The 23767-nt window shown below is 46.3% G+C and overlaps 1 protein-coding gene across 8 annotated transcripts in view; it reads right to left on the bottom strand.

Moving 5' to 3' along the window:
• The window catches only part of syngap1a (synaptic Ras GTPase activating protein 1a), an 83182-nt gene that overhangs the window by 2824 nt on the left and 56591 nt on the right, over positions 1-23767 (bottom strand). For 5 of the 8 annotated variants that reach the window (XM_077006191.1, XM_077006196.1, XM_077006195.1 and 2 more), the window contains 9 exons: positions 22029-22265; positions 19344-19545; positions 12153-12334; positions 10131-10329; positions 8748-9482; positions 7694-8152; positions 6845-7018; positions 5235-5446; positions 730-4172 (listed from right to left, as the gene is read on the bottom strand). In XM_077006191.1, the coding sequence (XP_076862306.1) occupies positions 4013-4172; positions 5235-5446; positions 6845-7018; positions 7694-8152; positions 8748-9482; positions 10131-10329; positions 12153-12334; positions 19344-19545; positions 22029-22265 (2560 nt within the window). In that variant the 3' untranslated portion in view covers positions 730-4012. Of the gene's footprint in view, positions 1-729; positions 4173-5234; positions 5447-6844; positions 7019-7693; positions 8153-8747; positions 9483-10130; positions 10330-12152; positions 12335-19343; positions 19546-22028; positions 22266-23767 lie in introns of those variants that run through there. The other 3 variants (XM_077006193.1, XM_077006192.1, XM_077006194.1) reach the window with 3 other exon arrangements.

Raw genomic sequence — 23767 nt, 5'->3', positions numbered from 1 at the left:
GTGACATGAGTGATTGATGTTATTCTGACACACACACACACACACACACACACACACACCACCACCAAAAAATTGATTCACAGTTAAGTAGAAAATAACATTCACATTTCAACCAATAAAATATATAACTCTTGACAACCCAATATGATTTACTAGAGCCAGAGATCGTTCCTCTACTAGAGAGAGATGCACAAGAACTTTACAGTTAATTCTATTAAAAACGTCTTTCTAAGCCTTTGTGCTATATCAGATAAGCCAGGCTCTTCAGACTTGTGCATTCACCATGTATATTAAATGTGATGTGTCAGACATCTTACTTAAAGAAACCTTAAAATGAACTGCTAGTTGATTAAACACTTTAGTATTTTTAAGAAACCCTTTTTATTAACAGACTAGTAAAACAAACAGGTTGAACTGATGGCACATTTAAGTGCAGCAGAGAAATATGGCAGAGAAACACCCTTATATGAACACCTCTAAATGAACAGATAGAAGAGGACATGGGTGTAATACTGCAATGTCTGAAGTAACAATATTACATATGCGTATGTTGGAATGTCACTTGGTATCTGCATTTGCACCAAGCTCTGTCAGCTCTCAGAGGTCACATGACTAGCCCACGCGCCCCCCCTCCGCGCCCCAGCAAGCCGCCGCCCCCGCAGAGACGGCATTGCCAGGGAAGCCGGGGTTGCCGCGGAGATCCCCGTTCTGGCTGATGAGCAGGCGCGGGGGCAGGGGAGGGAGCGCTCCGTTCCAGGGGGAGCTGAGTGAGGACGTGGCCACAGAGGAGAGACCCGAGATGGGGTTTAACGGCAGAAGCCCCTCCCCTCCTGGAAGCAGGGGTGGCTCAATGGAACCCAGAGAAGAATACGGATCATCCTAACGGGGAGCACAGGAGAGGGAGGAGAGGAGAGATGGGAAGAAGACAGGAGAGGAGAGGAGTTAAAGAAGGGAAGCGTATAGTACAGTGATGGAGGGCAGATTAGTGAGAGAATGAATGAAGAACAAACCAAGTGGAAGTAGAAAACAGGGAGGGGTCAGGAAGGAAAAAAAACGAGTTAAAAAGAGGGAGCAAAGACAGTGGAGGAGAAAGACAGAGAGAAAGAGAGAGAGAGCAGAGGTGGAGAGGACAGCTGGTATTTGAGTCCCTCTGCACTGCAGAAACTATGTTAGGCTAACCTTCTACCAGGCATCTCTAGGAGACAGCTGCCAACATGAGACCTCACCTCACGCCTTCCCTGCGTGAGATGTTTCACGTGCTCATATCATGCTGCTCCCCACAGGAGACACCACGGACCTCACGTCATACCTGCCTCCTACATGACACGTCACTGGCCCTCACATCACACTCCCTTTATGTGAGACACTATGGCCACTCACCTTATACTCCCCACATGTGAGACACTACAGGCTCAGTTCTCACACCCCCTACGTGAGACACTATGGTACCTCACTCACACTCCCTCCACGTGAGACACTTTTGTCTCTCATTTCACACTGTCCCTCACTTCACACTCCCCTCACGTGAGACTCCACAGGCCCACACCTACCTCTCCTCCCGAGACACCATGGACCCTCACCTCACACACTCCTACATGTAAGACCACACAGGCCCACACATCAAATTTCCCCCCACGCAAGACACCAAACACCCTCAAATTTCCCCCCACGTGAAACACCACACGCCCTCACCCCACACTCTCCCAACGTGAGATGCCACAGTTCTGACCTCATGCCCTATCCTATGTGAGACCACACAGTCTCACACATCAAACTCCCCCCACGTGAGATGCTGAATGTCCTCATCTCACACTTTCCCCTATGTGAGATGCTGCAGGTCCTCATCTCACACTGTCCCCCATGTGAGATGCCACAGAGCCTTAATTCACACTCTCCCAGTGTGACCCACCAAGTCTGGTACTGCTGACGTACATGGTGCCTGTGCTCACTCACATGTACATGCTTACCATATCCATCCGCCGTATCACTACACCCACACACAGGTATTCTCCATTCTAGAAATATGCCTCTCTACATAATAGAAATGCCCTAAACAAAGCTTGTCCCTTTACAAAGCAATATCCTTATGGAGACCCAGTGGCGTAAAAAGGGGGTATGCAGCGTATGCGACGCATAGGGGCGCTGCACTAGAGGGGGCGCCAAATCGATGCCAGAAAAATATTTGCCGAGTTGGTGGGGGGTGGGGGTGGAGTGCGGGGGGCGCCGATAGTATGTTTGCATACACCTCAGAAAGTATCTAGTTGCAACCCTGTGGAGACCATCATATATCCTAATACTTTGTAGCAAAGCAAGTAATAGAACACTGCCCTTATGTCCAGATATATAACCTTACATATTACTATGACTATTCTCAGAAGAGAACTAAACCCAGGACTCACTTCACTGCAGCACTAAGCTGTAAGCGTATGTGCTCTGCACAGTTAACTGTACACTGTTTCCTATACCAATCACTGTTAACAGTACACTGTGTTCCCTAAACCTCTCACTGTGCTCTGTTAACTGTACACTGTGTTCCCTAAACCACTCACGGTGCTCTGTTAACTGTACACTGTGTTCCCTAAACCACTCACTGTGCTCTGTTAACTGTACACTGTGTTCCCTAAACCACTCACTGTGCTCTGTTAACTGTACACTTTGTTCCCTAAACCACTCACTGTGCTCTGTTAACTGTACACTGTGTTCCCTAAACCACTCACTGTGCTGTTAACTGTACACTGTGTTCCCTAAACCACTCACTGTGCTCTGTTAACTGTACACTGTGTTCCCTAAACCATTCACTGTGCTCTGGTAATTGTACACTGTGCTCCCTAAACCACTCACTGTGCTCTGTTAACAGTAAAGTGTTCCCTATACCACTTACTCACTGTTACTTAACTGTACACTTTGTTTCTTATACCACTCACTGTGCACTTCAGCTAACAGTACACTATGTTCCCGATACCACTCACTGTGCTCTGTTAACAATTAAATGTACACTGTTTCCTAAACCACTCACTGTAGCTGCCAAAGACACACCAGCCACTGAAAAGACACATTACAAAAAAAATGGACAGATACAAGCACTCACACACACACACACACACACACACACACACACACACACACACACACACACACACACACACACACACACACACACACACACAAACCAGTAGTGCTGTGTGAGATGGGCGAACAGGGTGATGTGAAAGACAGGCTGAAGGGGACAGCACGCTCACATTAACACAGGCGCACTATGACTGACGTAATAACGGTGCTAAAGAACATGTGTTAAAGAACACCAGGGAGTGAAATGGTGTCACCGCTCTGAGCTACAACTACGTTTTCATGCACATCATCACCTGCGGGGTGCTGGGTCATGACGGGCACGTCTAGTATCCCTGGATTTCTTATCGTTGCCAATTCTCATTGTTTTGTTTAGACTTTTGTCTCTGTCTCTAAAGCGGTCAGCATGTGACACTGTTACCGCTCCGCAACTCCGAATCCGCCCGCGTGTGACACTGTTAACGCCCTGCGTGTCCAAAGTCGCCCGCGTTTGACACGGTTACCGGCCCGCAACTCTGAACTGCCCCGCGTGTAACACTGTTACCGCCTTCGCGTCTCTGAACCGCCCCGCGTGATACGCTGTTACTGCCCAGGGTCTCCGAAGTAGCCCACGTGTGACACTTACTACCCGCGTTTCTGAAACCGCCCACGTGTGACACTTCCTGCCCCAGACATGTCAACATTTTGACCAGCAACATGCGACATTTTCAAATTGGTTTACCCACTAGCACTCTGTTCTATTTCAGCTCTATGGCAGGAAGAACACAGGGCAGAAACCTCTTGACAGCTTGGTGTGAAGTTCAGTTCCCACTCAAGCCAGCAACTAATAACGGGAAGCTCATTACGTAGAGCATCTTCACACGGCTCACGTGGAAAAGCTTCAGTCCATCTATTCCCATCGTACTTTCAAACACTTCGGATACGTTCTGCTGCGGATACGTTCCGTTTATGTGCATGGAAACGTAGCTATTTCTGAGTAGGTTAGCCGGTGCAGAACTATGGTGAGCTGTGTGCGTGTGTGAAAGAGACAGACCTCTCCTGTAAATATTCGGGTTTTAATGTCAGGAACGCCACTCCCTCTCAACTCATCCTCCACCGCCATCAGCCTGCAACACAGCACACAACAGCACAATCACACAACTCCACAACACCACGGTTACACAACACACACAGGTAGCACTGACTGACACACAGTCAGTCAGTAGTCAAACCCTCACTCAGACACAGTCAGTCACACAACGCTGTATAGGACACAACGCACAACACATGGCCCCATTCACAAAACATCACAATAACTGAGCTACACAAACTATCTACGAATACACAAAACAATAAATAAAAAATGAACATACAACACAATGTCATCAAAAAAAGAACAACACTATAATAGACATAAAATACCACAGAATACCACAAAATAGCAGACATTGGAACAATAAACACACAGTTAACCACAACACAATCACACTACACAACACAGGAACATCACATGGCAGGAAGTGTTGGTGGCCGTGGCATGTCGTCCCTGGCTTCATCTACAGAGCACTGGCTAACAGGGCCACAGCTCCCATGCCTCCTCCTGTACTACGCCTGCTTGGGAGAGTCCTCCACCACCTCCACCACCTCCACCCCTCCCCAAACACGCCTGGCTCGCGTCCTCCTCTCTGCTAATTAACGAGCTAGGAGCCTTGCGGCAGGTCTGAACCAGTGTACGTCTGGTGCGTTGGAAGGACGTGTACGGTTCTAGCCCAGCAGGGAGACCACTGAGCAACGGTGACACCGCAGGACCACCAGAGCTCCACACGCTCCTCAGCCCTGTCAACGTGCTCATGTGCTGTCTTCTGGACTCCACCGAGACTGCTCCATCACACACACACACACACACACACACACACACACACACACACACACACATCTACACACGCGCACATATACATATGCCCCGCCACCTTTCTTCTAGATGTGTGCAAGCCACACCCCCTACCAATGACGTATGTTTGTGTGCCGCCCTCTCCCCGTGTCCCACGTCCCACCCCCAGTCCCCTGGCCGCCCCCTCAGTCCCCGCCCCCTGCCCTAGACGCAGTTCCGGGCCCCGCCTCCTCCCCTGGCAGCATGCCCGCCCCGTCCAATCCCCTGGCTGCTGGCTGGGCCTGGGTGGGGCTGTGACCTGCTGATGATGCCCTGGATCTGCGAGTCCTTCTCCATCTGCTGCTGCCTCAGCCGCCTCTCGCTGTCGTCCAGCCGGCTCTGGTACTGCAGCAGGATCTTGTTGGTCTGCTGCTCCTGCGAGTGCAGACGACGCTCGTACTCCTCCAGCTTACGGTGGGACATCATCAGCCTCTCCTTCAGCGAGTGGATCTCCTCCTCGTACTCACGCACCTACACACACACACACACACACACAGATGAAAACAGGATATACAATACAAAGGTACATTAAGATATGAATGCGAACTGTCACTAAGAATGTGGTAAATTCCCCCCAGGGAATCGAGAACTCTGAAATCTGCTGTCTTCAAACAGAGACAAAAATGGGGAAAAATGTCAGCTGCGTTCTGTGTTTATATGCTCTACTTACACAGATACATACTTGTATAATTATCTTTGGTGAAGAGTGTCTACTCAGTGCTGTAAATAATAATGCTAATTCTGATTAATATTGTCTTGATTCTATAGCCAGTGACCTCAGAGCAGAGGCGCTGATTACTGACCCCAGACCAGAGGTACTGACCACTATGGGTGTGACGAGATCTTGTGTCATGAGATCTCGCGAGATGTAACTCTGCGATATTTCTCGTCGCGTTGAAAATCTGTCTCGCGGGATTTGTGATCCAGCAAGCAACCAGAATGACGTCGGAAAATTCAGGTATTACTATTGAAGATGCACCCACCACTTTCAAATCGTTTGTTTGGCAGGATTTTGGGTACCCGGTGGAAATGATAAATGGCAAGAGAGTGACTGATAAGACACTACATATGCAAACATTGTATGAAAATAATGCTGTACACCTCGGTTAATACGAGCAGGATGCAGAGACATTTACAGCACCACCACAGCTCAGTACTCAAATCAACATATCTCACTTGAACAGAGGTAGCAGGGACAGAACGGCGCTTTGGCAAGTTGAGACAGCAAAGGATATCGGGAGCAGTGTGGGGATGCTAATATGCAAATTTTCTTTAAAAAGAACATGGCAGTGTAGTTGCAGCAAATTCACTGACATACTTGGTTAGGCTCTGTTTGCACTATTTGCACTCTGTATTGACTGAGAAGAACTTTTTGTTTTGCACATAATATTGTTTGCACTTCAAAAAAGGAGAATTTATAAAATGTAATTTTATTTATCTTATTTTAACTTTTATAAAATTTTATTTTAATTTCAATTTGTAGAGGAAGAAGTTTATTAAAAGTTCATGGTTACGTCATGCATGTTAAGAGTTATAATAAAACATTTCAAAATGCATGTGCAACTTGGTTAAATAAAAGTCTGTTGTCCAGTCATATAATTTGTCATTTTAGTGTTCTTAAAATCTTGTCTCGTCTCGTTCTCGTGAACCCAATATCGTGTCTCGTCTCATCTCGTGAGCTGAGTGTATCGTCACACCCCTACTGACCACTGATTCCAGAGAAGATGTCCTGACCACTGACCCTAGTGCAGATGCACTGATCACTGAACCTAGTGCAGATGCACTGACCACTAATTCCAGACCAGAGGAACTGACCACTGACCCTAGAGCAGATGCACTGACTACTGATTCCAGACCAGAGGCACTGACCCGGTCCAGCCGAGACTCGTCCATGCTCTTGGAGTGCTCCTTTAATTTCAGATCTTCTCTGTCCACACGCAGACTCTCGATGTCGGCGGACAGGTGCGGCATGTTGGACACCCAAGCCACTGTCCGCTCTGATGCAGGAGTTGGAGGATTCAGCGTAGACGGAGACTTCGCACCCTGGTAACCAGCACACGGATAAACAGAATAAATAAACAGAATAAACAGCGCAGTTAGGCAGCAGGTTATGGGTTTCATACCCAGCATGGGCTTTGTGATTATGTGCTTATGTGCTTTATGAAGTGTGTGTTAATTAAAGCCTCTATCAGATGAAAAAGGTACAATAAATATTTGTGAAATAAGAGTGAATCAGCTTTACTGTGTGTTAGCTTTGTACTTTTGTACCAAAGGCACTGTGTGTATGTGTGCATGCATGCGTGGGTGTATGGATGTGTGTGTGTGTCTGTGTATTCCATACATGTTTGTATTCTATATGTGTGTGTGTGTGTGTGCATGTGTATGTGTGTGTATGTGTTTATTCTATGTGTGCCCGTGTGTATGTATTCTGTGTGTGTGTGTATTCTGTAAGTGTGTGTGTGTGTGTATTCTGTACGTGTGTGTACTCTGTGTGTGTATTCTATAAGTGTGCGTGTGTGTATTCTGTGTGTATATGTGTGTGTGTGTGTGTGTACTCTGTGTGTGTGTATGTATTCTATATGTGTGCGTGTGTGTGTATTCTGTGTGTGTATGTGTGTGTGTATGTGTGTGTATTCTATATGTGTGCGTGTGTGTGTGTGTGTGTGTGTGTGTGTGTGTGTGTGTGTGTGTATTCTGTACGTGTATATATATGTGTACCTGTTTGTTTGTTGTAGGCTTCAACAGGTGCTGTTGGTTGGTTTGGGCTCCAGGTTTAGCAGGTGTTTCGTTTGATGCATTCTCAGCGTTCTCATTAAGGCCCCCTTGTGGTGGCTGGCTGTCACTTGCTGTGCTGGACTGATGTGGGAGGCCAGGGGCGGGACTATCCTTAACAGACAGCTGCTGCCGTGGTAATGGCCTCGCCCCAAAACTCGACTCAGGTGACTGAAGGAGGTTGCCGCTCTGGGGCCGAGCCTTTGGAGGGGTGGAGTTAGCAGCCGAGCTGACGGACAGCTGGTGAGAGGGCTGAGGCTTGACACGCTGGGCTGGAGGCGGGGCCATGGAGGCCTGACGGACAGGGTGCATGGTGGTTGGGGGTGTGGCAACTGAGGCGGGTGTGCCAGTGCCTGTAGCGGTCTGGGGGGCCATTCCCATCAACACCTGCTGCTGGAGGTTCTCCTAGACAGGAGGAGAGAGAACATGGACACTTGAAATTAACCACCAGTGTTAGTACTGATAACTCTTTGCCACACGGTTATACTGATAAGTCATTTATATTCTTATTTATTAAGTTGTTATTTGTTATTGATATTCTGTAATGTTCTCTGCTAGTGTTGCCTATACTTAATATTTTCGTTTCTGTATGGTCTTTAATCAGACTAAAAAGACAAAATCACGTTTGTGGTGTGGGTTTGACCTACAGACAGACTCGGCTAGACAGACAAGCTTGCTGAAGATCAGCTCCAGTTTGTCCTCTGAGAGATCCAATTTAGTCAATCACAAGGGTTTCATGTCAGTGGCTTTTTTTCTCCTTATTTTTATCAGTGTATATGTATATGTATATTTTTGATTTGAGAATTGTTATGGTGACGAACTGCAGATGAAGCTTGTTACAAAAATGCGGTATATTTATCTTAGCAGTGATAATTCATTTACATCACACCTTTCAGGATACAGAACAGAATTTCCACATAAGCCATGATTTACATAAGCCATGAAATAATAAAAACAACAAAATGTAGCAACCACCCAGAGCGGAGAAGGTGGGGCGTACCTGCACCTGCAGGGAAAGCTGCCTTCGGGCGTAGTCGGCCTGGTTGTGGCGGGTGAAGTCGTCGCTGTAGCTGTGAGAGTGCACGATGCTGGGCTGCACCAGACTGTTCTGCGTGCGCAGGCCCGACAGGTCCTCGCTGCGGGAGAAGCCGCCGTGGCCGAAAGCCGGCATGCCGAAGCCCACATGGCCGTTCTCAGGTTCTGGAGCCAGGAGGAGTGGAGGGGGTGCGGCATGGGGCAGGCCATGGGACGGGCCATGGGGCGGGCCGTGGGACGGGCCGTGGGACGGGCCGTGGGACGGGCCATGGGGCGGGCCATGGGGCGGGCCGTGGGACGGGCCGTGGGGCGGGCCGTGGGGAGGGCCGTGGGACGGGCCGTGGGGAGGGGTGTGGTACTGTGGCCCGTCCGATGCCAGATGGAACAGCGGGTTCTGGAAGGAGAGGGGCACGTGCATGGCGGCGGCCGCCGCCTGCTGTTGCTGGGAGAGGGAGTCTGGGGCCATGCCTCCCCCGTGAGCCAGACGCAGGCCGCCCGACATGCTGGAGCCGCCCGAGCCAGCGGACACGCGCCCACCCACGCGCAGAGGGGCGCCACCTAGTGGGCCGAAGCTGCCCAGGCCGGCGATGGAGCCCTGTGAGGAGTTGAGCATGTCGTTGACGGAGTGAAGGTTGGAGATGCTGTTGATGCGAGAGTCCTGTAGGTCCATCATAGACACACTCTTATTCACACTCAGCACCTACCACACACACACACACACACACACACACACACACACACCCATGTGTGCGCGAACACACGCACACACACACATGTGCACATATGCACATGCACACATATGCACACACACATGCATGCATACACACATGTGCACATGCACACACACACGAACATGCACGCACACACACACACCAAAATTAGCCAAACTATAAACAGAGCTTCAGTTTATTGTCTGGGTTAAACTCCCTGTATAAATAAATGCGACCTTTATTAATGCGACCTGATGTTAAGACTATAGCATCTGCAACCTGAGTACAGTAACAGTATAATAGTTTTTATGGTCATTTTTAAGGTTTGTTGGTTTTAGTAATTTATTTTATTTTAAATAAAGAATTCTGAATTCTATTAAAATAAAATGTCTGTGGTCAGTGTTTCTCTGTGTGTATGTGGTCAGTGTTCTTGTGTGTGGTCAGTGTTGCTGTGTGTGTGTGTGTGTGTGTGTGTGTGTGTGTGTGTGTGTGTGTGTGTGTGTGTGTGTGTGTGTGTGTGTGTGTGGTCAGTGTTGCTGTGAGTGTGTGGTCAGTGTTGCTGTGTGTGTGTAGTCAGTGTTGCTGTGTGTGTGGTCATTGTTGCTGTATGTGTCATCAGTGTTGCTGTGTGTGTGTACCTTGGGATCTGGCTCGGTGATGTCAGAGCTGCTTGTGCAGTAGGCAGGGCTTGAGCGTGCTAGGGGTGGGCGTGTCACATAGAACACTTCTTTGTTACCACGGTGATCTCTCTCAAAGGCAGCCATGCCGGGATGGGAGAGAGCTCCACCCCCAGACATACCAGCCGTGGGGGACGGCAGGCGAGAGATATCTATAGAACTACAGACACAGCCAACACTGCGTTAGTGTCCACAGAATTACAGACACAGCAAAGACTGCATTGGTGTCTGGAGCCAACACTCTGAAATGTCTATAGCTCTTCAAACATTTCTTGCAGATTGATATCTACAGATTGACAGATGGGAATAGACACAGCTACAAATACATAGAACTATGCACAGATACACTATATTGCTCACCAAAAGTATTCGCTCACCTTCCCTGACTCACATATGAGCTTAAGTGACATCACATTCCTAATTCATATGGTTCAATATGAGGTTGGTCCACCCTTGGCATCTAGAACAGCTTCAACTCTTTTGGGAAGGCTGTCCACAAGGTTTAGGGGTGTGTTTATGGGGTTTCTTGACCATTCTTCCAGAAGTGCATTTGTGAGGTCACACCAAACCTTACACTTTTGCTCTAGAATCCAGTGACGATGTGCTTTACACCCCTGCATCCGACACTAGGCATTGCACTTGGTGATGTATGGCTTGGATGCAGCTGCTCGATCATGGAAACCCATTCCATTAAGCTAACTGCACACTGTTCTTGAGATAATCTGAAGGCCACATGAAGTTTGGATGTCTGTAGTGATTGACTCTCTAGAAAGTTGGTGACCTCGTCGCACTATGCGTTTTAGCATCCACCGACCCTGCTCCATCAGTTTATGTGGCCTACCACTTTGTGGCTGAGTAGCTGTCGTTCCTAAACGTTTCTTATAATACAGCTGACAGTGGAATATTTAGGAACGAGGAAATTTCACAATTGGATTTGTTGCACAGGTGGCATCCTATCACAGTTCCTGGAATTCACTGAGCTCCTGAGAGAGACCCACTCTGTCACAAATGTTTGTAAAAACAGTCTACATGCATAGGTGCTTAATTTTATTCACCTGTGACCATGGAAGTGTTTGGAACACCTGATTCCGAATGGGTGAGCGAATACTTTTGTCAATAAAGTGTATCTATAGAACTACAAACACAGAAATCAATGCACAGATAGAACTAGAAATGTTGTCAACACTGCATATGTGAACACTGTACATTTTATACATTGTACACAACTTACACTGCCGAGAGATATCTGTTGAACTGTACACACACTTACAATGTGTAATTCTGTAGTGTTCACACTACAGAATTGGATTTGTTGCACAGGTGGCATCCTATCACAGTTCCTGGAATTCACTGAGCTCCTGAGAGAGACCCACTCTTTCACAAATGTTTGTAAAAACAGTCTACATGCATAGGTGCTTAATTTTATTCACCTGTGACCATGGAAGTGTTTGGAACACCTGATTCCGAATGGGTGAGCGAATACTTTTGTCAATAAAGTGTATCTATAGAACTACAAACACAGAAATCAATGCACAGATAGAACTAGAAATGTTGTCAACACTGCATATGTGAACACTGTACATTTTATACATTGTACACAACTTACACTGCCGAGAGATATCTGTTGAACTGTACACACATTTACAATGTGTAATTCTGTAGTGTTCACACATGCACATTTTACAATTCTGTATATTGCTTGCATAAATGTAATATGTGTAATTCTGTTAATGTGTGTAATTTACACTGTTAAATTCTGTATATTGTTCACACACTTTTGACAGTGTGTGATTCTATATAGTGTTCACGTTCACATTTACAGTGTCCAGATTCACTTTTAGAGTGTGTAACTAGTCTTCACACATGTACACATGTACACTTCTGCAATGTGTACTTCTGTATAGTGTTCACACACTAAAGTGTGTAATTCTGCACTGTGTAATTGTGCTGTGTGGAGTTCAGAGGGAGGAGGTTCTCTCAGACCTGTTCATCTCCCTCATCATCAGACTCTGGAAGTCATTGGTGGATGGCCGGCTAAAGGGGGGGCGTGCGAGGTGTCGCTCCGGTGGCTGGTGACTAGCCTGCCGGTGCAGCTGTGGGTTACGCAGGGCCACACTGATGTCATTCAGCAACCGTGGCAATGGCCCTAGCTTGAGAATGGCCTCCTGGGACAGAAGAGAAGCAGCATCACAATTACTGGATTCCAGGACCAAACACCATGCAACAGGACTGGCCTAAACACCATGCAACAGGACTGGCCTAAACACCATGTCACAGGATGGGCCCAAACACCACACAACAGGACTGGCCCAAACACCAACCAACAGGATGGGCCCAAACACCAACCAACAGGACGAGCCCAAACACCACCCAACAGGACTGGCTCAAACACCATCCAATAGGACGGGCCCAAACACCACACAACAGGACTGGCCCAAACACCATCCAACAGGACAGGCCCAAACACCACACAACAGGACTGGCCCAAACACCACGTAATGGGACCAGCCAAAACACCATCCAAAAGGACTGGCCCAAACACCACGCAACATAGGAAGTGAAATGTTCCTTGTGGTGATTAAAAGGCTGTGAAAGTGCTGAACCATCTCTAATATTCCCAGACCACTGAAGTCCATAATTAACAGGATTAGAGGTTTGATATGGGTTTGGAATAACTGCTCCAGACAGCACACTGCATGAGAGCCAACATGCCTGAGTGTAGCAGGGCCCTGACTCACACAAGGGTCCAGACTGCTCTGAGGCAAAGCCACACTGACACACTGCATGAATGTATTTCCCTTTTTATGTACATTTTAATGCTCACAAATGCAAAGGCCTTTCATGATTAACCCTATTGTAGAACTTTTGCTGTCTCCCAAATCTCTGAGTTGTTCAAGTCTGCCCTATTAAGAATGAATAAATTAATTTAATTTAAAAGACTGGCATAAAAGTCATTAAAAGGCAACAATTCTTCAGAAAGAATGCTGACTGTCTGTGGAGTCACTTCTTTTATTAGAAATCAGAAATTGCTCTGAGTTGCCACAGGTAGGCCTAATGCAGATAGAAAGATATGTTCAGTCAACAAGTGACTGTAAGAAAAGCATGATAAGAATGAAAGACTTTGTCTATTTATCCACAAGTCTTGTTCCCAATGAACATCAAACCAGTTTAGATAATTATTTAACGCTTTAATGCCCTTGCAGTATTGAGTACTATGTGACTTAATCAGAGATGTATAGTAACGAAGTAGATCTACTTCACTACTGTGCTTAAGTACTAATGTACTTTACTGGAGTATTTTTTCTCCTACTTCTACTTTTACTTCACTACATATTTTCCATTAGTTTAATACTTTTATATACTTTCACGAGTGACCGTAGCGCGCGACTCCACACACCTCCTGCGAACCAGCGCGAACGGCGGAGGCGTTTATACTTGGCGCGTCACATTATTTGCAGTGTTCTCCGAAATGATATATGGTATTATAAAGAAACCCCTCAAAAACAGGAGAATGAACATTTACCTGACGAATTTGAATGTTGCATTGTGTCCCAGGTTTGAAAAATGCTGGGATTTTGGCTGAAGTACTTGAAAATGCTTGAAATTGTAACTGTATTTAGTTTCACAAATAGCTATCTGACTGAACAGTTCTCTTGTATTACGTTAACAAATACAAGCCTCTTGTAATTCCAGGGGGAAACATGAGAGAACGTGAAGACGTTAAGATTGGGTGTTTTGAAAATAAAGAACCATTAAATAATGTGATAAAAAGGCGAATTATTTCTAATCATTTCGAGTATATGTATAAATATGTAACTTAATTAAGCTTAAGGAGCTGGAAATGAAAATGGACCTTGAATTCAAGCGCTCGAATTCCACCTTGTAAAAGTGTATGAACCCTGCAAACATGACTTTGTTCATTCCGCTGAAGCACCGCACAAAGTGCGACCGAGCAGGGCCAACGTGATTGGATCATTTTTACCGCGCAAACCCTCGCGCCAGTCATGACGCGTCAAGTATAAACCTAGCTTAAGCCTAGCTTTAAAGCACATATATTCAAAGTCAAAGACAAACACACGTCACAAAGCAGCTTTACAATCGTATGGGTCCAGATCCCTAATGAGCAAGCCAAAGGCGACAGTAGGAAAAACTCCCTATAGGGTGGGGATTAGGAAGAAACCTCGGGAGGACCAAGACTCAAAGGGAACCCATTCTCCATTGGATGGAAATATACTCAAAATGATTCAAGATAATTCGTTTTTATCACATTAAAAGAGATGGTAGCTACTGTGTTTTGTTAACAGCAGAAGAATAAGTGTATTACATAAGCTTGTTGTCATTTTAATGTACATATATTGGCACCTTCCACATCGAGTGATCATGGCGGTGAGGGTGAGGAAGGAGACCACCCCTGACACTACCTAGAGACATGAGGAAGGAGACAATGTTTGAGGAAGGAGACCACCCCTGGCCCTACACAGAGACAATGTTTGAGGAAGGAGACTACCCCTGGCCTTACCTAGAGACAATGTTTGAGGAAGGAGACCACCCCTGGCCCTGCATAGAGACAATGTTTGAGGAAGGAGACCACCCCTGGCCCTACATAGAGACAATGTTTGAGGAAGGAGACCACCCCTGGCCCTGTATAGAGACAATGTTTGAGGAAGGAGACCACCCCTGGCCCTACATAGAGACAATGTTTTCGTTTGCTGGAGTGAAAGTAAATTCCTATAGGATGAAGTGCCTACTCTGCCTCCCTAAATAGTGTGAAATATCGGCCTTCAAAAATTCTTCGAACTTGAATAAATACATCAAGGTAAGTTACAAATATAACGCCCAGAAGGCACACCAGCTTTAGATGTCACTAAGCGCTAGGTAGGTTAGCTATCTTAGCTAGCTAACTAACCTAATTATGTTCATGATGTGCTGCAGTATTCACTTAACATTAGCTGGCAATCATAAAGACTATGTCACACTGAATTGTGGTTTTAGCAACAGTAAGCCGTGTCTCTTCGTGCTGACTAATCATGTGCCCATTTTTTATAGTGTAGTGTTTTTATAGGGTACGGACATTTATTGAAGATAAACGCAGGACAGTAGGCTCACCCTTGGAAAACGATGATAAGCCCAGTTTTATAAGTTGCTACTTGTTTTTACATACAGAACACTTGTATTTGTGGTCTTTGAATTGATTGATTTGTATGTGATATATAAAAAATTTGATAGTCAAACGTTGACTGCTTTATTTAATACAAAACACAATACTTGTACTTTTTACTTTCAGTACTTGAGTAATACATTTTAGAATAATACTTAATTGCAAAAAATATTGAATACTTCTGTACTTCCACTTAAGTAAGGTTTTTAAAGAACATTCAACATCTACTCGTCACTTTTTTGAAAATGTGAAATGTGCCATTTTTGTCAATTGTGATTTTTCACCGCAATCGAAATTTGTCCTCCGCATTTACCCATTTGTGAAGTTAGAACACATACACACACACTAGTGATTACTAGGGGGCTGTGGTGCACATATGCCCAGAGCAGTGGGCAGCCCTAGCCCGGTGCCCTGGGAGCAGTTGGGGTTAGGTGCCTTGCTCAAGGCCACCTCAGTCATGGCCTCAGGCCTGGGAATTGAACCCATGACCCTCTGGTCACAAGACCAATTCCCTACCACAGGACAATGATATGGCCCATTTCCACTAGGGCCTGCTTGGCGCGGTACGGTTCGATTCGCGACGGTTCATGACGGGCAGTCATGGCCTGGCGGTTAGGGAACTGGTCTTGTGACCGGAGGGTCGTGGGTTCGATTCCCAGACAGGCCATGACTGAGGTGCCCTTGAGCAAGGCACCTAACCCCAACTGCTCCCCGGGCGCCGGGCTAGGGCTGCCCACCGCTCTGGGTACGTTTGATCCACAGCCCCCTAGTAATCACTAGTGTGTGTGTGTGTGTGTGTGTTCTGACTGCACAGATGGGTTAAAAGCGGAGGACAAATTTCGATTGGGGTGTAAAAAATCACAATTGACAAAATATGGCACATTTCATTTCACATTTCATTTCATTTCGTTTGTGAGTGTTTCCATTAGTACCAGGTCCCAGTTTGCCGGTCCCTTCGGGTACTTTTTTCGTACCTACTCGCTCGAGGTTCTAACCGTTCCGAAGCGGTACAGTTCTGTGACGTGGAAGAACAGCATGACACTGATTGGCCAGGGAGTGTCGTCACAGGTTGCGTCACAGGAGAGCGACTCCTCCGCTATGCTATGGACTCCTCAGCCATTTTTAAAACCCAAGGAGCGAAGTCTGTTCCCTGGTCAAACGCCGAGGTACAAATCTTTCTGTTAATAATCAGCGATCAAAAAATCCAGGGCGAACTGGACGGGGCCACTAGAAATGTAAAGGTTTTTAGCGAGGTTTCCGCGCTAATGGCCACTCATGGCTACCAGCGGTCCGTTCAGCAGTGCCGGTCGGTCCAAGCTAAAAAAGCTTAAAAGCGATTACCGGGCGGTGAAGGACCATAATGGACGCAGCGGAGCAAACCACAAAGACTGGAAATGGTTCCAGCAAATGGATGCCATATACGGTCACCGGCCAGCCAGTAACGGAAGAGAAAACGTGCTGGACACGACAATGTCAGTGCTGGAGGCCACGGAGAATGGTGAGTGTATTGTGATTTCACAGTTTTACTACTAGGCTCGTAAAAGATGTAATATGAACGTAATATGAACACATCTATTGTAAACGCAGGAATTTAGAGCTGTGTTTGTAGTTAATGTTACCACCACAGTCACTACTGTACAATAGCTAGCTCTTAGCCTTGCTAGTTGCTAGTTAGCTGTAGCCATAAACAAAGCATGAGCAGCAATGACGTGCTACACATTTTGTGCAGTTATGCTATATTGTTGTTGCTTTCTCGGGAATGCTTGTGTTTAATATTTGTTATTTTTTACGTTCAAGATTCCCCTTCCACTGACGAGGCGAGCGGAGTTGGCGGAAAATGTTTCCTTCAACCGGGCTTCCCTCGGGGTGCTTGGCGAACTTGTGAACACCATGCGAGACAGACGCCAGTAAAAGCACACAAAATGTTGCTTGTAGTACTATAAATATTTATTTCATATAAAGCTATACGTTATTTTTAGGTAATTTGCTTTTTGCACTTTTTTAACTATAACTATATTATTTACATATGTTGTACTTTAAATATCTATATTTCATAATAAAGTTTGATTTCATTTGATTGTATGACTGATGCTTTTTATGCAGGGTGTGTTCAGCCTGTTTGAGTAATACCAAATTATTATCAATAATTAGAGCAACCACATACAATAATGAAGATAAAGATAAATAAGATACAATAATGGTATGTGTTAAGGGGCATCGACCGGTGTTGTGGTCGCATACAAATGATGTCACGACACTACAACCCGCGCGCCAACAGCGACTCCACCCACATTGTGGTGGTCCACCATTGTAATGGAAACACAACGCGAACGTACCGTTCTGTTGCAAATCGATCCGTATCGAACCGTACCGCGCCAAGCAGGCCCTAGTGGAAATGCGCCAATAGAGTACTTGTACTATTACTCAAGTATGGGTATCTAATACTTTATACATGTCTGGACTTAATGCAATCCTATAAATCCACTAAACAGCTTGTCCACACCCTGATTAGTCAATCTATTGGCTTGTAGTGAAAGGATGCATACAAAAAAATTTCTGCATCTCTGAGAACAACTTTTGGAACTGAAGAGTGAGACCACAAATGGCTATATATAGTGCCTATGAATCTGAAATAATTTGTCTCAAGGGGGGGATTCCTGGACAGCACCTTTTTTGTCTATCATAAAAGCACAAACACACAAAGAACTTAAAAGCTTAAATATACTGTATCTGAAGAAGACTGCTTACAGAGCTAAAGAAGAACCTCTGTATGAATATACTAGTCATCAGATCCTTTTCTGGACGGAATTGTCCTTCATTCAAGTAAGACAAGGAATCTGAAGGAAAGCTGTAAAAACAAATGCTACAAAATAATCGCTCTGACAGGATATCCCCAGTGGGCATTGCTGGACCAGGTGTGCAGAAATGGAAGCTGTATCACACCCCCAGGTCCTGGCTGGACAAGGCCGTCCCTCCAATCTCTGCATCCCAGAGGGAAGGAGACACGTGAGGGACGCCACAGAGAGACCAGCGCCGGTCACTCTCAAGGAGCTCCAGAGGCCAGTAGCTGAAACTGGAGTGAAGGTGTACCAGTCACTGAGATCTAGAGCTCTACATGTAGCTGCATATAGCTCTGCATATTGAGAGAAACCTCACATTTCTGCAGGACACCGATCCTAAGCACCAGGTCAAAGCAACACAGGAGCAGTTGAAACATTAATGTTCTAAAATTAAAGTCCAGATCTCAACATCATGATGGGAACACCATCATCATCATCATCATCATCATCATCATTCCTTCTGCTTTACCCTGGTTAGAGTCATGATGTTTGCATGCCCAGACATTTTCCCTGCGACTGGCCAGGGGGCGTCGTTACGAGATGCCACATCTCCTCCACCTCTTCCACCTCCTCTACTGGGTCCTTCTGTCTAGACAGTAGCTTTACTCTGAGGCTGGGCTCTGCTCTTTACCCATCTGTGGCACTCTGAAAATTGTGCTCAATAACTCACTCCAAACATTGTGAAAAACTGGTAGAAACATACCCCAAACAGGTATTAACCCAAAAGTTCTTATTCCAGCAAAAGGTGGCTCCAGCAAGAAATAGAGTGAATACGCAAGCAGCATTTTCCCTTATTTTAGATTTGCTGACTAATAATGAATTGTGACTTTAAAAAATCACTTTACGCTATAAACACGCAGGCTGGAACAATCTGTGTCAGTGTCATTTATAATTCAGACAAACCTAATGGCTTTTAAGGAAACTGAACACTTTTACAAGGGAAGGACTTTGCTTACACAGCTGGTGAAGGACCTCTGTCTAAAACGTCCTGTTTCACTGGAAACCTTGTGTACTTCACTAGTTTCTACTGCCTCAACATCTACAGTACGCTGCACCTAGGCTTAGCTGGCGTGTTTGGACTCATTTTTCAGCATGTTGTGCAGTGGGTAAGATGGGGCCTTCGGTACACTCTCAAAGTCAAAGCGTTACACAGTGTGGAGTGGGGTGTGTGGTTACCTTGCTGAGCTGAGCCATAACCTCCCAGAGAAGGCTGTGCAAGACGGAGAGCTCCCGGCCCAGGTCGATGTAGCCCTCGAAGGCACCCGCGTTCCCTCCACACTCCACGTTACTGACCTCGTAGAGGAACTGCTGCATGGAACCCCACTCCATCTCCAGAAACTCGTTCATAAACATCATGTGTTCCTCCTTACCGCTAAACCTACAGAATACACAGAGCAGAGAGGAGTGTGGGAGAGAAAGAGTGCGAGAGAGAGAAAAAGGCAGAGAAGGAGAAGTACAGAGAGAAAATAGAAAAAGAAGGCAGGAGAGAGAAAAGGAGCGACAGAAGATAGAATGACAGGAGACCGACATGACAGAATAGAGGAAGAAAGTAAAAAGAACAGAGAGATGAGGGGGAAAGGGCAGGAGGGTTGAGTGGTTGATGGGGACAGAGAAAAGGAGGGATTGAAGAGAAAGAGAGATATGATGAGTGCGATGCTGACACAGACAAACAGTGAGAGAGCAGAAGTTAAACTCTTCACCACAAACACACATACACACACACACAGTTCTCAGTGCTAGACAGCAAAGCTAAATGAGAGTGTTTTTGAAAGTGTGATGGACAGCACAACACATTTGAAAGCCTAAACTTCAGCACAGTCAGTGTGAAAGGTTCTGGACAACACGGGTGTAAAGAGGGCTAGAGAAGGTTAGTAGCAGACAGTGGAATTATGCGTTGGGTCCCGATGACTGTGTGGCGTGTGAATAGTATGCACCCAAATGCAGAAAATGAGTGAATTCTTGCATGGTAGTGAAATCTTGGGTCAGAGGTGGATAGAGCTGCATTCTAACGTGTCAGGCCAGATGAGTAAATGTGAGGTTCCTCATGGTGGTGTACTAGAGTGATTGTGTGTTGGGAAGATGGGACAGCAGGGTGAAGTATGAGACAGCAGGGTGAAGTACGGGACAGCAAGGTGAAGTATGAGGCAGTAGGGTGAAGTGTGGTTAGGGCCTGGGAAATGAGTGTGGCTTCCATGGAGTATGGATAATAAAGTAATGATTGTGTCTGGACAATGTGTACAGGACAGATCTGGACAATAAATATGGCACAGGTTTTGACATTGAGTAAGGGACTATTCTGGACATTGAGTATGGAACTGTTCTGAACAATGAGTACTGGACAGGCCTTGATAATGATTATAGGTCTGCTCTGGACAGTGAGTATGGATCTGCTCTGGACAGTGAGTATGGAACTGTTTTGGACAGTGCGCATAGATCTGCTCTGGAAAGTGAGTATGGGACTGTTCTGGACAATGAGTATGGATCTGCTCTGGACAGTGAGTATGGGTCTGCTCTGGACAGTGAGTATGGGTCTGCTCCGGACAGTGAGTATAGGACTGTTCTGGACAATGAGTATGAGTCTGCTCTGGACAGTGAATATGGATCTGCTCTGGACAGTGAGTATGGGACTGTTCTGGACAGTGAGTATGGATCTGCTCTGGACAGTGAGTATGGGATTGTTCTGGACAGTGAGTATGGGACTGCTCTGAACAGTGAGTATGGGACTGTTCTGAACAATGAGTATGGGTCTGCTCTGGACAGTGAGTATGGGATTGCTCTGGACAGTGAGTATGGGACTGCTCTGAACAGTGAGTATGAGACTGCTCTGGACAGTGAGTATGGATCTGCTCTGGACAGTGAGTATGGGACTGCTCTGGACAGTGAGTATGGGTCTGCTCTGGACAGTGAATATGGGACTGTTCTGGACAATGTGTATGGGTCTGCTCTGGACAGTGAGTATGGGACTGTTCTGGACAGTGAGTATGGGTCTGCTCTGGACAGTGAGTATGGGTCTGCTCCGGACAGTGAGTATAGGACTGTTCTGGACAATGAGTATGAGTCTGCTCTGGACAGTGAATATGGATCTGCTCTGGACAGTGAGTATGGGAGTGTTCTGGACAGTGAGTATGGATCTGCTCTGGACAGTGAGTATGGGATTGTTCTGGACAGTGAGTATGGGACTGCTCTGAACAGTGAGTATGGGACTGTTCTGAACAATGAGTATGGGTCCGCTCTGGACAGTGAGTATGGGATTGCTCTGGACAGTGAGTATGGGACTGCTCTGAACAGTGAGTATGAGACTGCTCTGGACAGTGAGTATGGATCTGCTCTGGACAGTGAGTATGGGACTGCTCTGGACAGTGAGTATGGGTCTGCTCTGGACAGTGAATATGGGACTGTTCTGGACAATGAGTATGGGTCTGCTCTGGACAGTGAGTATGGGACTGTTCTGGACAGTGAGTATGGGACTGCTCTGGACAGTGAGTATGGGACTGTTCTGGACAATGAGTATGGGTCTGCTCTGGACAGTGAGTATGGGTCTGCTCTGGACAGTGAGTATGGGACTGTTCTGGACAATGAGTATGGGTCTGCTCTGGACAGTGAGTATGGGACTGTTCTGGACAGTGAATATGGGACTGCTCTGGACAGTGAGTATGGGACTGTTCTGGACAATGAGTATGGGTCTGCTCTGGACAGTGAGTATGGGACTGTTTTGGACAGTGAGTATGGCACTGTTTTGGACAGTGAGTATGGCACTGTTTTGGACAGTGAGTATGGGACTGCTCTGGACAGTGAGTATGGATCTGCTCTGGACAGTGAGTATGGATCGGGCCTGGATGGCAGTGGACTCTAGTGACTGACTTGGAGAAGCTGGCCAGGCTCTGCACCACCTTGGCGATGAGCGTGAGGGTGCGGGATGTGCGCTCGGACGGGTACTCCTGCGTCAGGTTGAACAGCGATGGAGACATGATGGCGGGACACAGGAACCGCAGGAAGAGCGAGGAGCTTATGAGCCTGTCTGCGATGTCCTCACGACCCCTCTCAGCACACCGCACGCGCCATGATGCAAACACTTCCTTCAGCTCCCGTGGAAAGACACTGTAAAAGGGGAAAGGGTAGGAGCAGGGTTGCAATTACTTACTTTCTGAGGTGTATGCAAACATACTATCGGCGCCCCCCGCACTCCACCCCCACCCTCACCAACTCGGCAAATAATTATCTCAGAGTTGGCAATTTTTCAAGACCGCTTGGAGTGAGATATCTCATCGATTTGGCTCCCCCTCTAGTGCAGCGCCCCTATGCGTCGCATACGCTGCATACCCCCTTTTTGCGCCACTGGGTAGGAGGACAGTCAGTGGAGGACATGAAAGATGAAGTATAATTAATCAGAATTTAACCCTGAACTGGGATTTGATTTATAGATTCCTCTATACAATCTGTGCCACTTTGTTCATCTTCTTATGACCTAAAGTTCAAATCATGCAGTTGGAGACCAGGGCTCCAAGTTCAGCATGGCTGGCATTGATCACTGGCTCCTCAAAATCATCTACTTTTATACCCAATTGTCACGCTACAGCCCCGAACCCCTCCCTTCGGGTATGTGTTAATGTTGTAATGTCTTTATATGTACGTCCGTGGGTGTGGCTGGGTGTGTGTGTGTGTTCACTTGTCTCGTTAGTCTAATGTGCAAAAAAACATGCTTTTCTAATAGCACACTTGCTTTGAATATTTAAACCTAAAAACTGGAGATAATATAATCCATTGACCAAGGAGCCTAATCTTGATGCATGAGTGTCCAATCCCAATCAGTCCCTGACAGTTGGTACAGTAAATCTCAAACCTTCCCTCTAATCGCCTACATCCTAAAAGCTGTAGCTTTCAGTTGTACATACATAGCAACCACATACATGAAAGCCAGGATTTGAATCCTTATAACACTACAGAGACAACACAATGGAGAACAGTCAAGGGTCTCCTTCAAAGTCTTCACTTATCTGACCTGATCTTATTTATATGGCATCGTTTTAGAGTTTACTGATCTTGATTTGAAACCACTGGCTGCAATATTCTTCTACATGCTAGAAAATCTCATGGGGCAACTGTACCCTCCATCTTCAGATCACTGCTGCTTTAATATGTGCTGCTGCTGTGTGCAGTTATCCATAATAATGGCATTACCTTACATTACTGGGTTTAAGACAAACTGCATGTATCAGTCAACAGAAATTAATGTAATAAATTCCTCCTGTTTAATTAGTTAACATCATAGGTGCTTTTCCTTGGTACTGTTACAGCCATGTGATGACATTCTTCCTTTCATCTCATCGTCATGTGAGTGTACACTCTTTGTGCACTCTCCTCTCCTACAATGCCACGCCACCTTTTTAGTTGCTCAATAGCAGAGTTGGCAGCTTCCCCCTGCTCCTCGTGTCCTGATCTGTACACACTCCTCGTGCCCTAACCTGTACACAGGTGTCCTTTCTTCTCGGTTATCATATAAACGCTACTCTCTTTAACGTGCTTCGTTGTATGATGGTCTACGCCAGGGGTCGGCAACCTTTGAGACATGGAGTGCCAACTTTAACATGTCCAGTCAATGA

This window comes from Brachyhypopomus gauderio, chromosome 5 (assembly GCF_052324685.1).
Source record: "Brachyhypopomus gauderio isolate BG-103 chromosome 5, BGAUD_0.2, whole genome shotgun sequence".
In the NCBI taxonomy this organism is placed as follows: domain Eukaryota; kingdom Metazoa; phylum Chordata; class Actinopteri; order Gymnotiformes; family Hypopomidae; genus Brachyhypopomus; species Brachyhypopomus gauderio.
This window is presented reverse-complemented; position numbering and strand designations above follow the sequence as displayed.